The following is an 18,977-nucleotide window of genomic DNA, read 5'->3' on the forward strand; positions in this document are numbered from 1 at the left end:
TTTTTGACAAAAGTTGAAAAGAAGTGCCTGGAGAATTTCAAACCTAAATGGCTTAATATTTTCACGTATATTTCCTGAGGATATTTGTAAAATTCAAAGGATAATCATTAGCTAGTTTTTTTTTCGGAAAAAAATGCATGGGAAACCCTTTGAAGCGTGTATTGTTGAATCGTATTTGTCATTATAATTATTTTTTGAAAAACTGTAAAAATTTGAAAATAACTTCACTTCACTTTCATTTTAGCAAATGATATACTAAAACGAAAAATAGCCAGAACATGTAATTTCTCTTCAATTTTCCTACTTGTGCTTCTTTCAGATAGGCCCGTTTAGTATACGACTTACACGTTTCTTCATAGTCGAATACTCTACCGAAAAAGTGTGGAAGTTGCAAACACAACAGGCCTACTTATCTGTCCAGAAGATAAGAATAAGTAGAGGAACTAAATTAAATTATTTGTGCGGCCCTACTAGTTTTCAATATTTTAGGGCAGGTTATATAATTTTGTTTTGCGAAAGTAAACTGAAATGAAGTTTTTTTTGATTTTGTAATTTTGAACTAGTGGAATCAAACAAGTTCTACTACTGATAATGTAAGAATTCAAAAAGATAGCTTTTGACAAGTATTTCAATTTAGGTGAATCTTCTGGAAGAATTTCTGGCAGAGCTCATTCAAAGCATACTGAAAAAAGAAGTATTTTTTTTTGGAAAAAGTTCTGGGGGAAAAATTGGAGAAAATCAGACAAAAATTCTAGAATCTAGAGCTTGAAAGATTTGCTTTGAATAAAATGCAACTAATTATTTACTCCTTTCTATACGTCAAATTTTGGAATTTCGTTTTATTCAATGGGTTTGTGGAACAGCTTTGAAGAACATAAGAATTGTTTTTTTTTCGTATCTATGGGAACAGACATCATGGAGAAGTATATTACATTTTTAACGAATTTCTGCCAAAATAACTATTTAATTTGAAATTTGAATTGATTCTGATAAAATGATGAAGAAATTTTGTTTTATCATTGAGATAAGCGAACAATGTTAAAAATAGCTAAAAATTTGACTTTTAACAGAAAAAGGCTCATTTGTTAGAACATCTTCAAAATAAAGATTCAAAGGTAAATCCAACACCGCCCCCCCCCCCCCCCCCCTCTTCATAAATATGTCCAAACATGTGCCAAATTCATACGCATATTCAATGTTTCAATGCGCGCCTTTTCTATCTCTAATCTATCTTGAAAAGAAAGAGAATATTTGCCCTCGATCGCAACAGGACATTTTTGAAAATTTAAGGTCTGTCGCGCGGAGGGAGTGATAATATTGGATCATTATGTGACTGCTTCTCTGAAAATTGACTTGCTTCCAGGCCTTTGATTTCTATTTCCATTATAAAATTACAAACGACGATGCTACTATCGTCCATTTCGTTTGGATTCATCCGATTATGTCATGTTTAAAAATTACAGTCCTCCACAGGATTTGTTACTTTTCGTTTACTATTTTTTTTAAAGAAAATCGGTCATCAAAATTGACTCTTCTAAAAGATATTTTTTGAAAAAAAAGTATGCAAAGTGACTTTTTGTGACAAATTCAACATGGCCATTAAATGTTCTTTGGAATCTGAGAGAAAGTGTTGCGCCAGCCCCGAAAACGATTTGGCGTGAAATGCGTCTTGTGTGTGCTCAATCGTAAATTCCCAATTGGATGGAGTCGAAATCTATCATGTGTGTCTTTCTTTTCTTTTTCCCGGTACGGTAACGCTGTAGGAAACATTAGCGAATTATTTATACCGCCGTTCTGGTCACCCACTAAGACAGCGTATGTTTTTTAGGAATGTCTCACTGTGCTCAAGTTCCATTAACTCGCAATCGATAAACACGTGCTCATCTGTATGCTATACAACCGCTTACCCGCTGCAGCAGACTAGCGCGTTCAATGAGACAACCGCAATCACTGCTGCATCAATTGAAGCTTGCTCAAACCAAAATCAGATCCGATACCGAGAGACTGATCTGGTACGACTGAAGCGTCCTCTGGTTGTATCGTTCCGGAAAATACCACCAACCGCAGTAAACTCTTCGCCTGAGGCACGCCAAATCGGTACTCATGGGTGCAACATTCGTCGACAATGTTTCCAACCGAATGAGCATCACACCACAAAACTGACAACTGCTACTGAAGCTGATCCGGGTTCATATCCATATCGTAAACAATCCTGTCTATGTCTACACAAGAAGACATCATCCGACCACACTCGAACGAATCGGACCCTAACGACCTTCGAAAATGACTGCATTCCAAGCCCTTCGAATTGGGTTCGATATGGAAATAACTTTCGCCCGCTACGCTTCACCAAACATAACAGATGGTGTCCAATAAAATGTTTTACAAAAAGCACCCGTTTTAAATATTCCCCTCCGGACAGCATGGACATCACTAGCATTGAAGATGAGCAGCGTTGTATCGAGTCTCAACTTTCCAGAAGTCCTTCGACCGATCCAAACTTCCCCAATAGACTGGACTGCAAATATGATCTGTACCCGCATTTGCGGAATGTGTGTCTTTCATCTGACTCGGACTTCACCGAATCCGTTCCGCGTGTCGAAATTGACTCGGATGCATCTTTATCCTTAAAGCTTTCTTCGTCTTATCAAGGCGACACAAATTCCCCCCCTTCATCGAATCTTGTCGACGACGAAAAGCTCACTAACACCAAACCATTTTCAATCGAAAGCTTCGCCATCGGCGAGGAGGATAGCAACCAACTTGGGAAAGCTCGCCGGCAAAAGCTTTGCGAAGGAATTTATCCCTCTACTGGAGCCACCCATCTGCAGCTATATGGAGTAAGGCGAAAAGCTTCCACCAGCAAATGCCACAGTTTACCGTCGGTTTTTGAGGCAGACAATAATTACGGAAGGACGACGGCGGCGCGGGATTCAAAACGAGCTTCGATACCAGTGCAGAAAATACAGCGGCACACGTAGGCTATAAGGCAATAGTTAACTTGTTTAATTTCTGTGATCAGTATTTGTTTTACAAACAAAAATAGGTATGTGTAGAAATTACAAAAAAAAAACAGTTAAAATAGAAAAGATTATCGCACAAACAGGAAACCGACTGATGGAGATAGAAGATTGGCAAAATAGACGCAACTGTTGTTTAGTATTGGATGATAGGTTCTATGCGATATTATGAATTTATTGGAAAAAGAATTACAAAATTTCTGGCAGAAATTAGATTGTTGGAATTGATTCGTCTAGTACAGCAAAGCTAATCGCACACATCTTCATGTGTCTGTCGATAGAGAGATTTAAAGTTAAAGGATTCGTCATTGATATCATCGTTATCATTGAAATTTCGAAAGCAGTTTTCTCTTTCAAAGTATAAATGTTTGCAATAAAAATGTATTCACTGTACTCCATTCTCCATTGAGAATGCAATGAATAAATTTTCATAACGAACATTTGTGTTTTGGACTCCTTTCAAGATTTCTATGATGACGGTGATATCAATATTTTTTTTTATTTATGTGTATTATAACATCTCGCTAATTCTACACTCGTGATATCAATAACTAATTCTTCAATCCTAATGCACTTGGGAGTTGATATGCTTTTCACTGAACGAAATCTTTGTTTGACACTTGGCCACAGACAGGTGTCGTAACGAAAGATGATATTAGAAATCACATCTTGTCGCTACTGCAATGGTAACCAGAATGACCTGCTCGTTTTCATCCGAGCTCCGCTGCTATTTTTCTTCCATCGAATCGGCTGAAATCGGAGCTTTCTTGTCCAAGCCACCGAACTACCGTCGCCGTTCTCGCATTGGTTTCGGCTCAATGTGCTGTCCCGCTCATGGTCTCGCTTCAGACAGTTGCAGCAAATCTTCGTTAAGTTTTGCTATTTTATGCCGTTTCCACGCTGATTCGCTCAGGGATGTCACAAATAGTGAGTATGTATCTTTTTCGATACACACAGAACTAAATTCAACAAAATGAATTAATATTCTAATCCTACCCACTACAATATTCCTCTCCTCTACTCTTGAACTACCATTTAATCAAATTCAATCCAAATCTCATGCAAGTCCAATCCTATGCACATCTCATTCCAATGCAAATATAAATCCTAATAAAACCTAATATAAGTTCGATTCAAATTCAAATCCAATGCAAATCCAATCCATATCCAATCCAAATCTGAGCCCAATCCAAATCCAATTCAAATCCAATCCAATCCAAATCGAATCCAAATCCAATTTAAATACAATCCATATTCAGTCCGAATTCAATCCAAATTCCAACTCTAAACCCAAATCAAGTCCAATTCAAAACCAATCCAATCAAAATCCAATCCAAATCCAACCCAAATCCAATCCAAATCCAATCCAAATCCAATTCAAATCCTTTTCAAATCCAATTCAAATCCAATCCAAATCCAATTCAAATCCAATTCATATCCAACTCAAATACAATCCAAATCCAATCCACATCTAGTTCAAATTCAATCCCAATCCAAATTCAATCCAAACAAAATTCAGATCCAATCAAATCTGATTCAAATCCAATTCAAATCCAATCCAAATTCAATCAAAATCCAATCTAAATCCAATTCTATTGAATTCTATTGAATTATATTGTATTCTATTGAAATTCAAATTCAATCCAGATCCAATCCGAATCCAATCATCATCTAGTTCAAATCCGATTTCATTCCAATCCAAATCCGATTCATATTCGAATCCAATCTAATTTCAATGGAATGCCAATGCAAATTAAATCCGATTCAATCAACAGGTAAACAAGGAAATATTGATTAGATATCTACTTAAGGAAATACCCAAAGGCTTGCACTCATTTTAGGTATCTAGAGTTGGAATTTAGATGGAATTGTATGTGATGCTTACCTGACAAAAAGCAAAAGGACGAATATTGTCGATATATATGTATACAACAATTTCTATCTTAGAAGACTAAACCGAGAAACTCTCCTCCAGTTTCTGTTCTTCAAGGTTTCATTCAAACTAGTGAGCATGCATCCTCCTTCACAATAAGAAGTTCCTTATTATGTTTAAATTGTTGGAATTACCTCACATTCACTCATGAAATTAAGCCGGATCTTCAATCAAATTGTGAAACTGAAGATGTGCCATAAACGAGTATTAACTAAAACAAACATCCCAGTCAACACACGATCGCATATGATGTTGATGCTATTGATTGCAAAAGTGGAGGATCCTCTATTTTGCACTACATCAGTCAATTCTTTATTACACCAACAAACATAACCTCAAATTGCCTGACAATTCTGAGGTCATTTTGACAGATGTAACATGAGCATGACAAGGACGGCAACCATATCGATAAAGTAGAATATATGATCCGTCTTTTTCGTGCATGTGTCTGTCTGTCTTTGTTGGTGTAATGAAGAATAGTCAAATCGGATTTTAGGTTATCTGCAGAATAATTAATTGCACTGTTTTAGCAATTCGTTTATCAAAATCTTTCAAAATTGCACTATTTATCATAACTTGTTTGAAAAAATAACAATTCTCTTTACTATTTATGAAGCATTCCTATTGCTTCATCATGCAAGTGAAAATATTTCTTATTAGACTTTTCTATTGTTAATTAAACTCCCCTCTTCCAGTTCAGCCTTATTTTCTATCTTCCGGCCTAGTCGATTAAATTGTCAACTGATGCTTGGAGGCAAGACATTATTGCCATCCCCGGCCGCTTTCGCGTCTCCCTTCTCTGAGGATAGACATTATTGCCGTCTACGACCGGATTTTCATCCGTCGTTTCGGCATCTCCCTTTTTCGAGGCGAGATATTTTGACTTTCCCTCATGTCTGATCCGAACAGTTGCTATTCGTCGGAAAACAAACTACTTATAATTACCTTAAGCTTCAACTGGGTGTGCCACTTTCAACCAGCAGGAAAAAACACTCTCTTGTTTCTTTGCCGTTTCCCTCCTTGTATTCGTTGATCTTCATGAGGTGTGTAGCCGAAAGATCGCCACCGCGCGTTTCCAGTAGAATATCCGCTTCTTTACGATGGTCTTCTTGTTGATTCTCCAAAGTTCCGCTTATGAGTTCAGCAAATGGGTTCTTCTCGTCGCCAATGTGGTACTCTCCGGCTTGACAGATCGAATGATAATAATCTTCACCAACGGCATGGCCTACTCAGTTATGATTATTGTCGCCAAACTACCACACTCGCTAAAAGGTACTCTGTCGCTTGACACGCGAAAAAAAAAACAGTTTAACCTAATTATCACAACGTGAAACACTGACTTTCTCGCTGGAACACTCTCGGTATCGCGCACAAACGAAAACACTACGCACAACCGTTCGAAACACCGTTGAAACATCACGCGCCAGAAGGACACACGTTGTAAACAATTCTTTTATAAGAAGGTATGTATTGCTGGATGTTGCAGTTCCGCAACAATTTCAATCACTTTCACACGCGGAACATATACATGTATATACCGAACTGTAGTGACCGGATATCGGCTCCATCCTGCAGCTAAACGATTTATCCCACTCTACATTTTGGGATCACTTTCATTTCAAATGAAACAACAATAATATTTGTTTACCAATCTTCATCAAAGCACATGTATTCTCGTGAAAATATCCAACAAACTGACATTTAATTTTTCTGCACTAACACAGCCTCCTAGGATCGATCTTTATAACCATCATCGTTCTTTTTGAATTCCATTTGAGCACATTGGTTTTCTGTTTTTTCAATATCCCTTATGATCCTTACACGAACCACAAGCGGAATCAAAATACAAAATTTAAAGAATGTGAAATGAACATGACAAGCAAAACACGTCTGCTCGTGGCAACGCCTACTTATAATGCTTCTCTTCCGATTGATTCTCCACACGGCGTTTCCATTCGTCCAACAGCTTCCCCTTGATATACTCCAGGGTCAGGTCGTATTCTGGGCGGCTCTCCAGTGCCGTGATTAAGCTGTTGTAGGATTCAGGCAGGCTTGACAGAAGCATCGCGACGACCCAATGCTCCTTCAATTCTTCACCCATCGCAGTAAGCCGGTTTGTCAGAACTGTCACTTCGTTGAGATGCTCTGACATGCTTTCTGCAACCGTTGCGAGCATAACCTCAGTAAAACGTGCACCTTGCTTGCTAACGAAGACCGTTCGTGGTACGTCTTGAGCCCGTCCCACATGTCCTTGCTCGAACCGGCTCTGATGATGTGGCACAACTGACCGTCTTCCACCGACAGGCCAATCAACGCCCGTGCCTTCGCGTCCTTCGCCTTCCAAACGGGATCCGGATCCTCCGGTTTTTCCTCACTCACCACGCCGAACAAATCTTCCTGAATGAGCACCAACTCCATCCGAAATTTCCAGACGGCGTAGTTGCTGTCGCCGAGCTTCTTCAGTGAAGTCTTCAGGTCGCTCATCGTTGAGAATCTTCCGGCTGGTTCCGCTTGAAAGTGGTCTTCCGCTTCTTGAAAATTATCGTCCTCGTCTTCCATCCGAAACAGGGTTTTGCAGGCCCATAACCTATTGGCTTTCAGACTCGGAATGAAAGGAAAAACGTCTTTACAATTCTAGGTTTTATTAATGACTAAAGAAAAATTTTCATTTTACAGATATGGACTACTACGATATTGTTAGAGTATTCATTCAGCGTTGCTAAGCAGCATGGCTTGATGAACAGTTTCAAAGAAATTTCAAATTGATTATGATGATTTCAAGGGTTTCATTGATATTATGGAGGTTTCAGATGCGTTTCGAGACATTTCAGCTCAGGGTCGTATCAGGGGGCTTAAGGAACCCCTTAAATCATAGGGGTTCTAAGGGTGTTGCGGGAGGTGCTGGATAGGCCGAGTCTTTCAGCAGAAATTAGACAGGTATTTGTCATGATCAGCTACAAAGCTGCAAAGTCATATTTATTAAATTATAAGTTCAAATATACAATAATTAACTTACAAATTCGGTGGTAAAATTAGGGAGCACGATTTGCTCATGTACTGAAGGCACCTCCTCGCTAGCTATTAAATGTCATTACTAAACTACTACACAATAATGCCACTGATATGATTTATAGGGGTGTTCATATTTTCAATAATGTATGGTTCAAATTTAAGGCTACGCATCTTTGCGTAACAAAGGGTATTACGGCTTACGGAGATTTCAACAGCATTTTTGAGATTATGGATATTTCAGGGGCGTTTCAGAGCGTTTCAAAGGGTTTCATAATTGATCACAGGGATTGGTCCGAAAATGTGCAATTTGAGTGACTGAGCATCAAAAATGTTTTTGGGGCGTCTCTTAAAATCATCTGAAACTCCCTGAAATGCCCCCAAAAACTCCCATGGACCCCGTGTAACGCACCTGAGACCCTCCGAAACTACCGATAACGCAACTGTAACGGCTCTAGAACCCGCCAAAAATCTTCGGCATCTTCATGAAATGCCTTCGAAATGCTCCTAAAAGCTCCTCAGACCCCATGTAACTTATCTGAGACCCTTCGGAACTCCCGAAAACGCATGTGTAACGCATCTGACACCCGCTGAACATCCTCTGAAGCTTCCTAAAATGCGTTCAAAAACCACCTAAAACCCTATTGGACCCCATACAGTGCTCCTGATACCTTCTAAAATTCGCCGAAAATTCTTTGAAGTTTTTTTTTTAAATACATACTAAGTCCTTCTTAAGCCCCCTCCGGACGGACCCCATGTAACGCACTTGAGACCCTCTAAAGCTACCAAAAGCGCCTTCGTAATGACTCTGATACCCGCTGAAAACCATCTGAAACATCCTGACATGCCTCCGTAATTCTCCTAAGCCCCTCGGACCCCTTGTAACGTAACTGAGTACCTCCGACCCGACTAGAAAATTGTAACAAAAATATAACATAATTCTAACAAACCATGATATTTATAACTAATGGTGATTAATCATGTTCAACATCCTTGCTGTTTTTATATTACTATAACTCAATTATATCACATTATGTTATAAGTGTTGTTTTATAACTCTGTGTATTATAATTTAGTTTCGAGTCGTCGACATTTAAAAAAAGTGTTACAAAATTGTATCAAATTTTGTTAGAAACTAGTAAACCTGTGGCTAATATTCATATCACATTTTGTTATAATTTTAATATGATTATAACAAAATAGGTTATAATCTTGATTAGACCAGTAAACTTTTTATTACAATTTTAGTTATTTAACATCATCCTGCATCTAGTTTATAACATAATAAGTTATAGAAAAATATTATAACATCATATGATATAAACTTGATATAATTTTCTAGTCAGGGAATCCACCAAAAAAGCTTCTGTACGCCTCTAAAACCCTCTGAACATCTTAAAACCACCTCAGGCCCCATATAACGCACCTGAGACCCTCGGAAATCACCAAAAACGCACCTGTAACGTCTGCAAAACTCGTCGAAAATCCTCGGAAATTATCAGCAATGCTTTTGAAAACCTCTTCAGACCCCGAGAAGGCTTCTGATACTTCCAGGTATTCCTCGAAATCTTTTTGATCCTTTGAAACATTCCTAACGCCCCTAAGACCCCCTGGAACGCTCTGGATTTTCTTTAAGCACTTTGAGATGCCATTGAGATTCCCTTAAGCACACCTGAGGTCTCATGGTACTCCCTGTGGCCCACTGGAACTGCTCTGATACCCCCTAGATCCTTGAAGCACCCCTGAGTCCTCCTGGAACCCTCTCTAGGCCCCCGGAAACGCCTCTCAGACCCCCTGAAGCCCTCTCTGAGGACCGTGAAACCAATGAAGTCATGTGATACTCCAGGTATGGCCAGATACCCATACAAGGTGAACAGCGTTTGCTGAGTTCTGTTCCTCGATAAGAGTTCGACAAGCGATAACTACTTTCGACCTAGAGTTGGCCGAAGCAAGTGCTTTGATAGCAGCCTGGCTATCTAAATAGAAGTATATTGCTTTGCCCATTACGTGTTGCTAAAGTGCTGATTGCACTCCGCCATACGTGGCCTTAAAATGATGAATACTTCGTATATCTGTCGAAGTTCGTTTATTGCTGTCATGTGGGTTTGGTAGTTGTATTGCATAGTATGATAAAACCAAATTTATGATATGGTGGCTCCGAGTGAGGATTAAGTGAAATCCTTTTTCAAAAACATAATTTCATTTGGTTATAAAGTTGTTTGGCATAAAGTCATTCTAGGTAATAGTCATTTGGCGTAACAGTTGTTAATTATAATGGCCGTTTATCATAATTGTTTTTTAGCACAATTTTGAATGAAAGATGTATATGAGCTGTATATGATCAACCCAAACGCTCAGTCAAGTTTCTTTAATTCTTTTGTCGAGACTCCCACAGCTGAGCATCTGCTTTCTTTTATATGGAATGGAAAAAATAGGAAGCATTAAAGTTATTTCATACAAAAAAAAAGTATTAAAATGCTTTTGTGGAAGAATTCAAATCTGAGACAATATATCGATATCGTAGAAAAAAGGTACCTACTTTGTTTTGGCACTTTCCAGCAAAAATGCTAGAAACTTTCACCTACCACTGGCCACCAGCATGCCAAAGCGGGTTAGGCTCTGTAGAACTGATTACCCGGTTTTGCTTATATCCTAATGAGTCTGAATTGTGATGTACTTTCAGTTGTGATGATTCAAGAACCGTCTCACTATACTGCAGGTTCTAAGAATCTCTGCATTCTGGATGCTGTTCAGGTCCTTCCTTAATTGTAGGAACTTAGGAACCTTAGGAGAGATTAAGGGACAACTCCAGGTGCCGAGAGGACAACTGGAACTTTACAGACGTGCTCCAGGAGCCGTTGCCCCATCTCCTCCGCTAGGTCGTTGTACTTCGTCATTTTACCGGGAAGCTTTGATTCGACATTGTTGTCTAATGGTACATCATTTTGTCGCAAACCACAATATCGGCCATGAATAGCCACGAATGAGGATCCGTAATGATCTCGCGATACCAGTAGTTGCATAAACTATTTTCCAAAACCTGGTCCGGATGGTACTTGTAGTCAGAGCCGTAGCGTGCGGTTGGCCAGGTTTGCCCCCCGCCAAGGGCGCCAACATCAGAGGGGCGCCGAGAAGGCCTAAGGCTATTAAACACGAAATGCTTGTTTTCTTTCATTAAAAAAAGGCAAGATTTCACTATTTTCAGTATTTGTGATTAATAATACGTCTTTTACTTTTTTTCCGTATTCTCAGAAAATAGGATTTCTCTAGTTAATTTTGAGCATTTATCATGATGTTACCTGGGAATTTATCTATAATTTTATTTTGAGAAACTATTTAAGTTTTTTTAATGAGTAAAGCAAATACAATATGCTTTCAAAATTCCTGTAAAGGTTCTTTCTTAAAATTCCTAAACATTAACACTGGGGAATGTCTTGAGGCTACTTCCGAGGATTTTCTTCGCATTCATTGAAATATTTCTTCCTTTAGAAATTGGGGAAGTTATCTAGGAACTTATTTATAAGTCAGTCAAAGGATTCCTCGTAATATTTTGCCAATGATTTATTAAATAATCTTCCATAGTTTCGTCAAGGAATTAAGGCAGATTTTTCCTGATATTTGTTTAGTAAATCATATAAGGATTTCTTCAGAAATTTCGAGCGAGTGATGGCTCTCAAGGCTAGCCTACACAGAAGGGTTAAATTCCTTTGTCCTATCTCAGGGCGAAGATCCTTAACGGAGTGACATGAACTTTTTTAGCAAAGTCACTCCCAATGTATTTACTGCACATTTATACTACATATGTACTTTACCGAAGGTTGATACATAATGTCCCTGCTCTTTAGTTTTATTGTGGAATCAATATCCATAGCAATAGGCAAAGACGCTGCACAGTAGGCCTGCCCACTTCAATTCTTGTATTACATCTCCGATGTGCTACAAGCATTGGTAATGACAAAAACAATGATAGAAGTAGTCGATTCTATCTTTTTCCAGGATTCTTTCAATGAATGCGTAGACTAGACTAGACTAGAATATTAATTTCTTTAGTAGTTTGATCAAAGATTAGAAGAAAGCTCTAGAATCGCGTAGAAAACTTTCTTTTGATTCCTCCAGAAATTGTTCTAGTGAATTTGTTCACTAGAGATTGCTACATAATTTTTAGCTAAAATTCTCCAGAAAACCTTTCATGAATTTCGTCAAAAGTTCCTCTAAAAGACCAAATATGTGGAATTCCTTCAGAAATTTCTCTAGGTATTCCGATGGCAATTTTGCCAATGATTTTATACAAAACTTCTCCAAAGATTTTTTGAAAGCCTTCCATGGAAATTTCTCAGGGATTACTGATTTTTTTCTCACAGATCTTCTGAGAAATATTTTGAACTTCAAAAGAAACCTTTGGTAAGGTTATTTGAAAATTCTGGCAAAACCAATTGAACCAGTCGTTAAAAATTGGCAAAATAGATCATTTGAGGTTTCCGGAAAATCCCTGAAATTCTATTAAGTATTTTTTTTAAACAAAATTTAATTGATCAAAAACTTCAGAAAAAAAAGAATAAAAAAACTGTAAGAATTCTTGGAGAAATATATGCATCATTTATGGAAGGAATCTGAACTGTCATTTTTATTTATTGTGCTGGTTTGAGTGAAATGCAAAACACGAATGAATAGCACAATATAAAATAAAGTAAAATCGGGTGAAGCTCGTTTTGTCGAAACACCAAAATACAACTTATAAAAACCTAGAAAAAAAAGAATGACTAAAACCAGTGTTGAAAAATTCATTTCGACATATCTGAATTCAATTACCTACAGCTCATTTTACAAGCTGAATCTGAGAATATGGTATATGGAAAACTTGTGCGTCTAGACCAGTTCTGCAAGAAAGTCACAGAAAAACCACTACTTTTCGAATATTTAAGGTAAATGTCACGGACTACCTTCGAAAAATCCCAATGATATTCACGGTGAATATTATTTGGCATTTTTCGAAGGCAGTCCGTGACATTTACATCAAATATTCGAAAAATAGCGGTTTTTCCGTGACTTTCTTGCAGAACTGGTCTATCCGCAGAAGTTTTTCATATACCATATTCTCAGGTTCAGCTTCTAAAATAAGCTGTAGGTGATTGAATTCAGATATGACGAAATGAATTTTTCAGCACTGACTAAAACCTTTTGCAAATTTACGATTGTCGTGGGGCGCCTAACTGAATTCTTGCCAAGGGCGCCATGGGACCACGCTACGGCTCTGCTTGTAGTAGGGTAACTTAGTAGACAGATTAAGTTGTGCCACAAAAGTTCATCTTATTGGACGCAGTGGCTTAATTTCCCCAACAGGGGAGAAAAAAAAGTTCTATGAAGCAAGCATCATGAAGCCTTCTCTTTCCGAGAAGCGGTCAATCTAACCTCCTCAGTTGTACGTATGTACGAAGAGCGAACACTAAGCTGAGAAGCAGGCTTAGTCCCAGTGGGTTACGTTACGTTACGCCAAGAAGAAGAACATGCTTCGAGGAATTTATCGAAAAACTATGGGAGGTTACCCTTCTAGAATCAATACAGCGACTTATTTAGCATTTCTTAATATTGCATTACGTTGTGACACATAACACTGTCATTCGGCTTGTATGCTAATATAGTGCTATTTTGAACAGTTTTGCAATATATTGACCGAGTAATAATTATATGAGTCAAACAGTGTTGATAATGGTATGAAAGATCAGATTTGAGATATGGTGGCTCCGTGTGAGGATTGTCGAGTTACCGGCATTCGATTTATAGATAAGAATACCGGTAACTGGACAATCCTCACATGGAGCCACCATATATATAAATAACTAGCTGTCCCGGCAAACTTTGTCTTGCCCGGTTGTGGTAATTTGACAACTGTTGAGGTCATTGCAGCACCGCACTCTAGATTGGCTTTATATCGATCGTGTTGATTTTCTTCCCAGCTCATGTAAAATCAGTACTATATCAATTTTCTGACTTTTTTAGATCATTTTCGTAACTTTTTATACATATAAACACAGCCACCATGAATACGAATCGAAACGTGCAAGGGTCATGCTGATCGGTTCGGCCGTTCGTGAGTTTTGTTGCCTCAAAGAAGCTACAAACTCATTTTTATATATATAGATTTGCGCCAAATTTAGCTTTACGTAGGCTCTCCACACTAACATGTCTAGTACTGTGAAATCCGAAGGCTTCTTCCAAGTGTTTCGCAAAGATTAAAGAACATTTTTTTTCTGCATTTCCACCGTGAAATGACATTTATAATAGGCTCTCGGATATTACGTTTCCCAGTTTTAGTGATAAAAAAAACTAAATATGTTTAGTTTTTTAAATGTTTAAAGAAAAGCTCCAAATTAATCCAACAGTTGCGTCTATAGCCATATTTAATGTTTTGAGTACCTGATGATGTGACAAAGAAAGATAAGAAATGAGCAGTACAACGAATGTGAAGTACCGTCGTGCGGGGCTTCTTTATACACTTTTTAATGGTTTTTCAACTTTATGACATTATAACTCCCAGAGTAGTGAATGTATTTCCACAATTTTTTCACATAATAATTGTGAGTATGTATGTAGGATGCATGCAAAATTTGAACTAAATCCATCCATAAACAAAAAAGTTGTCCATACATCAATCGGAGACATATCATATAGAATCAGAGGGGGGCTACTTTGGACATTCATAATTAAAACAAAACTGCAGTTAAAATTCCGGGTTTATTAAGAATACTACTTTGTACCAATACTGTTGTATACTATATCATACATTATTTCAATAAATATATGCGTTTTTAGGTGGTTCTGTGCTACCTTTGGTTTTATGAGCAGCGTGATATTTTAATATAGACTAAAAGGCTGTCTGGGGGGCATCATTCCATTATTTAGGTGAAGCGGTCATTTATATTGTGTATCCATACAAATATTCGATTGTATATGCTACGTCGATACTTCTTGCACGAATTGAGCAACCCTTTGAAATTTATGAACTGCAGAAACAATGCTTACAGAGCAAATGTTCTGATACGTTATGTATATTTTTATGATTCATTCGATGTTTTTTCGTCTCCTGACAAGCAATAAAGAGTTTGTTTGAAAAACAATTTTAACCAAATGAAGGGGAAAATATTGCGTCATAATAGTCCCAAAGACATCAAACAGATTTGAACGATATTTCAAATTCAAAAAATCCATATTCAAAAGTGTCCAAAGTAGCCCCGTATTTCAAAAGTAGCCCCGCACGACGGTATCAACTATGTTACCATTTATAGAATATTTCCCAACCCAATTTTACCAAATGTTACAACATAAACAGAACGGAATATTTCGGATACAAATAAAATAAACTGTGCGCAATCAATGTCGAAACTTTAATTCATACATACGTGGCTTAACGCTAACACATTTGAGTTTTTATTACTTCATCTGCTTAAACGATGTGAATTTAAAAAATAAATCTACACACAGCCGTTTCCGTTGAACTTCGCGCCAATTTATTAACGGGGTTTCCAAATTTTCACAAATTATCCATATCTACATAATGGCGTCCAATTGAATCCCACACACGTTTACTCTACCAATCAATCATCCTCCTTTCTTCAATATGAAGTACATTAAAGCTGATCTGATGATAACCCTTCGAAAAATGTGTTTCTACAGCAGATCTACAAAATACGCGGCGCGGCGGCCTACGCTTCCAAACAGTTCGGCATCGTGAAATGGATTATGATTGAAGGATTGACACGGGGTTGTACCTAGGACATCGATTTCGCGCCTGCTATGTCAGCCTGGTATATGCTTATTTATAAAGTGGTTATTGGTTTATCGTCATGCTTCGAAACCGTGTGTTTTCAACATTTTCTTAAAGGTAAGTGTGTTGATTCGTTTGAAACTGTTACTGGCAGAATAAAAAAAAAATCTAACAAATTCGAGGAGACTTTTACTTTTTTTCAACTTCCTCCACGTTACGTACATATCTGAAACAACGGTCTGTCCATTCCATGAGTTGGGGCTCGGGGTAATGAATACCTTTCTCCATGGTTCACTCTTTACGGTGGAAACATTGCACATTGGAAAAAAAAACGATTCCAAAGGTAGGGAAAAAATGATAACTTCTTTTCACGAGACCCGCACAGAACATCAATAGCTTATTTTTAAGGAAATTTGACATCGAAAATTGAATTATAATAGTGTCATGTACGAATGACAGCCCTTAAATGAGTTATGATGTGAGTCATTTTGCGCCGATTCCCTAGAAATACCGGGATTTCATTTATTTCATATGAGATTTTTTAACCTTCCTTATGGCGGTAAGCTCCACAGCGTCCTAGACGCCAATCACGTACAGTCAGGTCTTTTTTTACGCGGTTTTCATTTACGCGGCCGCGTAAATGAAAACTCCATACAAAAAAAAAATTTCATCGTCTTATTTTTGCATGATTCGTCGAGAAATGGTGAGATTTTTTTTACGCGGTTTTTTGAATTTTGAACTGAGTTTTATTTTTACGCGGTACGTATCCCCCGCGTATAAAAAAAACATGACTGTATTATCCTCGATTTTCTTAAGCACCAAACGGTATTATTCTCGATTTTAATCTGAGATTTAACTTTAGTGCGCCGATTTCGGCGCACTAAAAATAAATCTCGGATTTACAAAAACTGGCTGCGTGCGGCTGCGCGCCTACTACGCAATCGTGTTGGGAAACGTCATGATGATAAACAAAATAAATAAAACAAGCAGCTGAAATCTGCGGCAAAGTGAAAATCTCCCCAACTGCAGCATGGTTCCGGAAGATTGCCCCGCGCCGTGTGACCGTGACAACCCGGAATCTTGGGAATCTTCTATCTACAGTGCCTTGCAGATAAAAACGGTCGCAGCAACAAAGCATAATTAGCATACTAGCGTGCGCAGCTTTTTCTTTTTTCTCGCTCGCACTCTTTGCTAAACGCAAGAAAAAGCGTTAACAATGATGCTGCACATGATGAAAAATTTGCGCAGAGAGCCATTTGTTTCGATGCCCGCCTTGGATAGAAGGTATCCAAGATTGGATGGTTGTTCTATTGCAGTACGGCCAACGATATTCCTTGTATTCATTCTTGTTTGCTGGTAGCTGACTAATGATTTTATAACAGGATAAACCTTTTTGTTCATATGTGGCTGTTTTGTGCCGAAAGAGTTCTAGTAAGAATTCATTCTAGGCTCCGACATGTTTTTTCAAGGAATGCCTCCAGAAATTCCATTCGCATTTTTTTTTCGGGGATAACTCCAGCATTATTCCGGAGATTTCGTAAGAAATTCCTTCGAAATTTGGAGGATTTCATCAGGGAAATCTTTTGGGAACCCAGAAACTCTCGAAAATGGCTATAGGGTTTCCTTTAGCAAAACGACAACATATATCATGATTCCTCCAGAAATTCCTTTGGAATTCCTCCAAAGATTCCCCCAGCGATTCCTCCGAGAGTTCCCCCAGCAATTCCTCTGGAAATTCCTCCGGGAAATCCCCCAGGGATTCCTCCGAGATTTCCCCCATCGATTCCTGCGGGAGTTCCTCCAGCGATTCCTCCGAGAATGCCACCAGGGATTCCTTAAGGAATTTGCCCAGGATTCCCCCAGGAATTCCCCCAGGGATTCTTCCGGGAATTCCCCTAGGGATTCCTCCGGGAGTTCCCCCAGGGATTCCTTCGGAAATTCCCCCTGGAATTTCTCCGGGAATTCCCCCAGGGACTCCTCCGGGATTTCCCCCAGGGATTCCTCCGGGAATTCCCCCAGGGATTCCTCCGGGAATTCCCCCAGGGATTTCTCCGGGAATTCCCCCAGGGATTCCTCCGAGATTTCCCCCATCGATTCCTGCGGGAGTTCCTCCAGCGATTCCTCCGAGAATGCCACCAGGGATTCCTTAAGGAATTTGCCCAGGATTCCCCCAGGAATTCCCCCAGGGATTCTTCCGGGAATTCCCCCAGGGATTTCTCCGGGAATTCCCCCAGGGATTCCTCCGGGAATTCCCCCAGGGATTCCTCCGGGAATTCCCCCATGGATTCCTCCGGGATCCATTGATTTCTTTGGGAATTGTCCCAGGGATTCCTCGGAGAAATCCCCCAGGGATTCCTCGGAGATATCCTACAGGGATTCTCCGGGAAATCCCCCAGGGATTCTTCCGGGAAATCCCCCAGGGATTCTTCCGGGATCCATTGATTTCTTTGGGAATTGTCCCAGGGATTCCGCCGAGAATCCTCCCAGGGATTCTTCCGGAAATTCCTCCAGGGATTCCTCGGAGAAATCCCCCAGGGATTCTTCCGGAAATTATTGATTTCTTTGGGAATTGTCCCAGGGATTCCTCCGGAAATTCTCACAAAGTGAATTCCTTGGAGAATTTCTGAAGGCATTCTGAAGGTAATCCGGATGGAATTCCTCTAGAAATTGCTAGAGGAATTCCTGACTCCTTAGTAGAATTCCTTATTCCCAGGGGGAATTCCTTACACCCAGAGGGAATTGATGGGAGGTATTCCTTAAGAAATTGTCGGGGGAATTCCCGGCCAGATGCGTAGAGAAATTTCTGGAGGAATTCCTGGAAAAGCTTTTGGAAGAATTTCTGCAGGTACTTCTGGAACAATCCCCATAGGATTACCGAGGGGAATTCCCGGAGGAACTCCTGAAGGAATTCCAGAGTGAACCCTGGAAGATTCCCAAAAAAAAAATCCTGGGGGAACTCCGAAGGAATTCCTGGAGGAATCCCCGATAACATCCCTGAATGAATCTGCGAAGGAATGCCTGAAGAAATCCCCGAAGGAATTACAGGAGAAATTCCTGAAGGAATTGCTGTAGCATATTCGGACGGAAGAACTCCAAGAGAAATCCCTGAAGGAATTCCATGAAGGAGTTTTAGGAAAAATCCCCGAATTCGGGGATAGAGGAATTCCCAGAGCAATTCCAGAAGGAATTCACAGAGAAATTCCAAAACAAATGCTTGGAGGAATTTCCGGAGGAGTTCCCAGAAAAAAATCAG

At 39.1% G+C, this 18,977-nt stretch overlaps 1 protein-coding gene and 1 pseudogene across 1 annotated transcript; one reads left to right on the forward strand and one right to left on the reverse strand.

The window, feature by feature from the left end:
* LOC109405374 (pyrokinin-1 receptor-like) overlaps positions 1–1,992 on the forward strand; it is a 75,375-nt pseudogene extending 73,383 nt beyond the window's left edge.
* Positions 1,993–6,859: 4,867 nt separating this feature from the next.
* Positions 6,860–7,512, reverse strand: LOC134288474 (uncharacterized). The gene is made up of 2 exons (XM_062853492.1): positions 7,155–7,512; positions 6,860–7,110 (listed from the first exon to the last, which is right to left on the reverse strand). The coding sequence occupies exons 1-2, from the start codon at positions 7,510–7,512 to the stop codon at positions 6,860–6,862; spliced, it is 609 nt and encodes a 202-aa protein (XP_062709476.1).
* Between the last annotated feature and the right edge of the window lie 11,465 nt (positions 7,513–18,977).

Source organism: Aedes albopictus, chromosome 1, assembly GCF_035046485.1.
Source record: "Aedes albopictus strain Foshan chromosome 1, AalbF5, whole genome shotgun sequence".
NCBI lineage: Eukaryota > Metazoa > Arthropoda > Insecta > Diptera > Culicidae > Aedes > Aedes albopictus.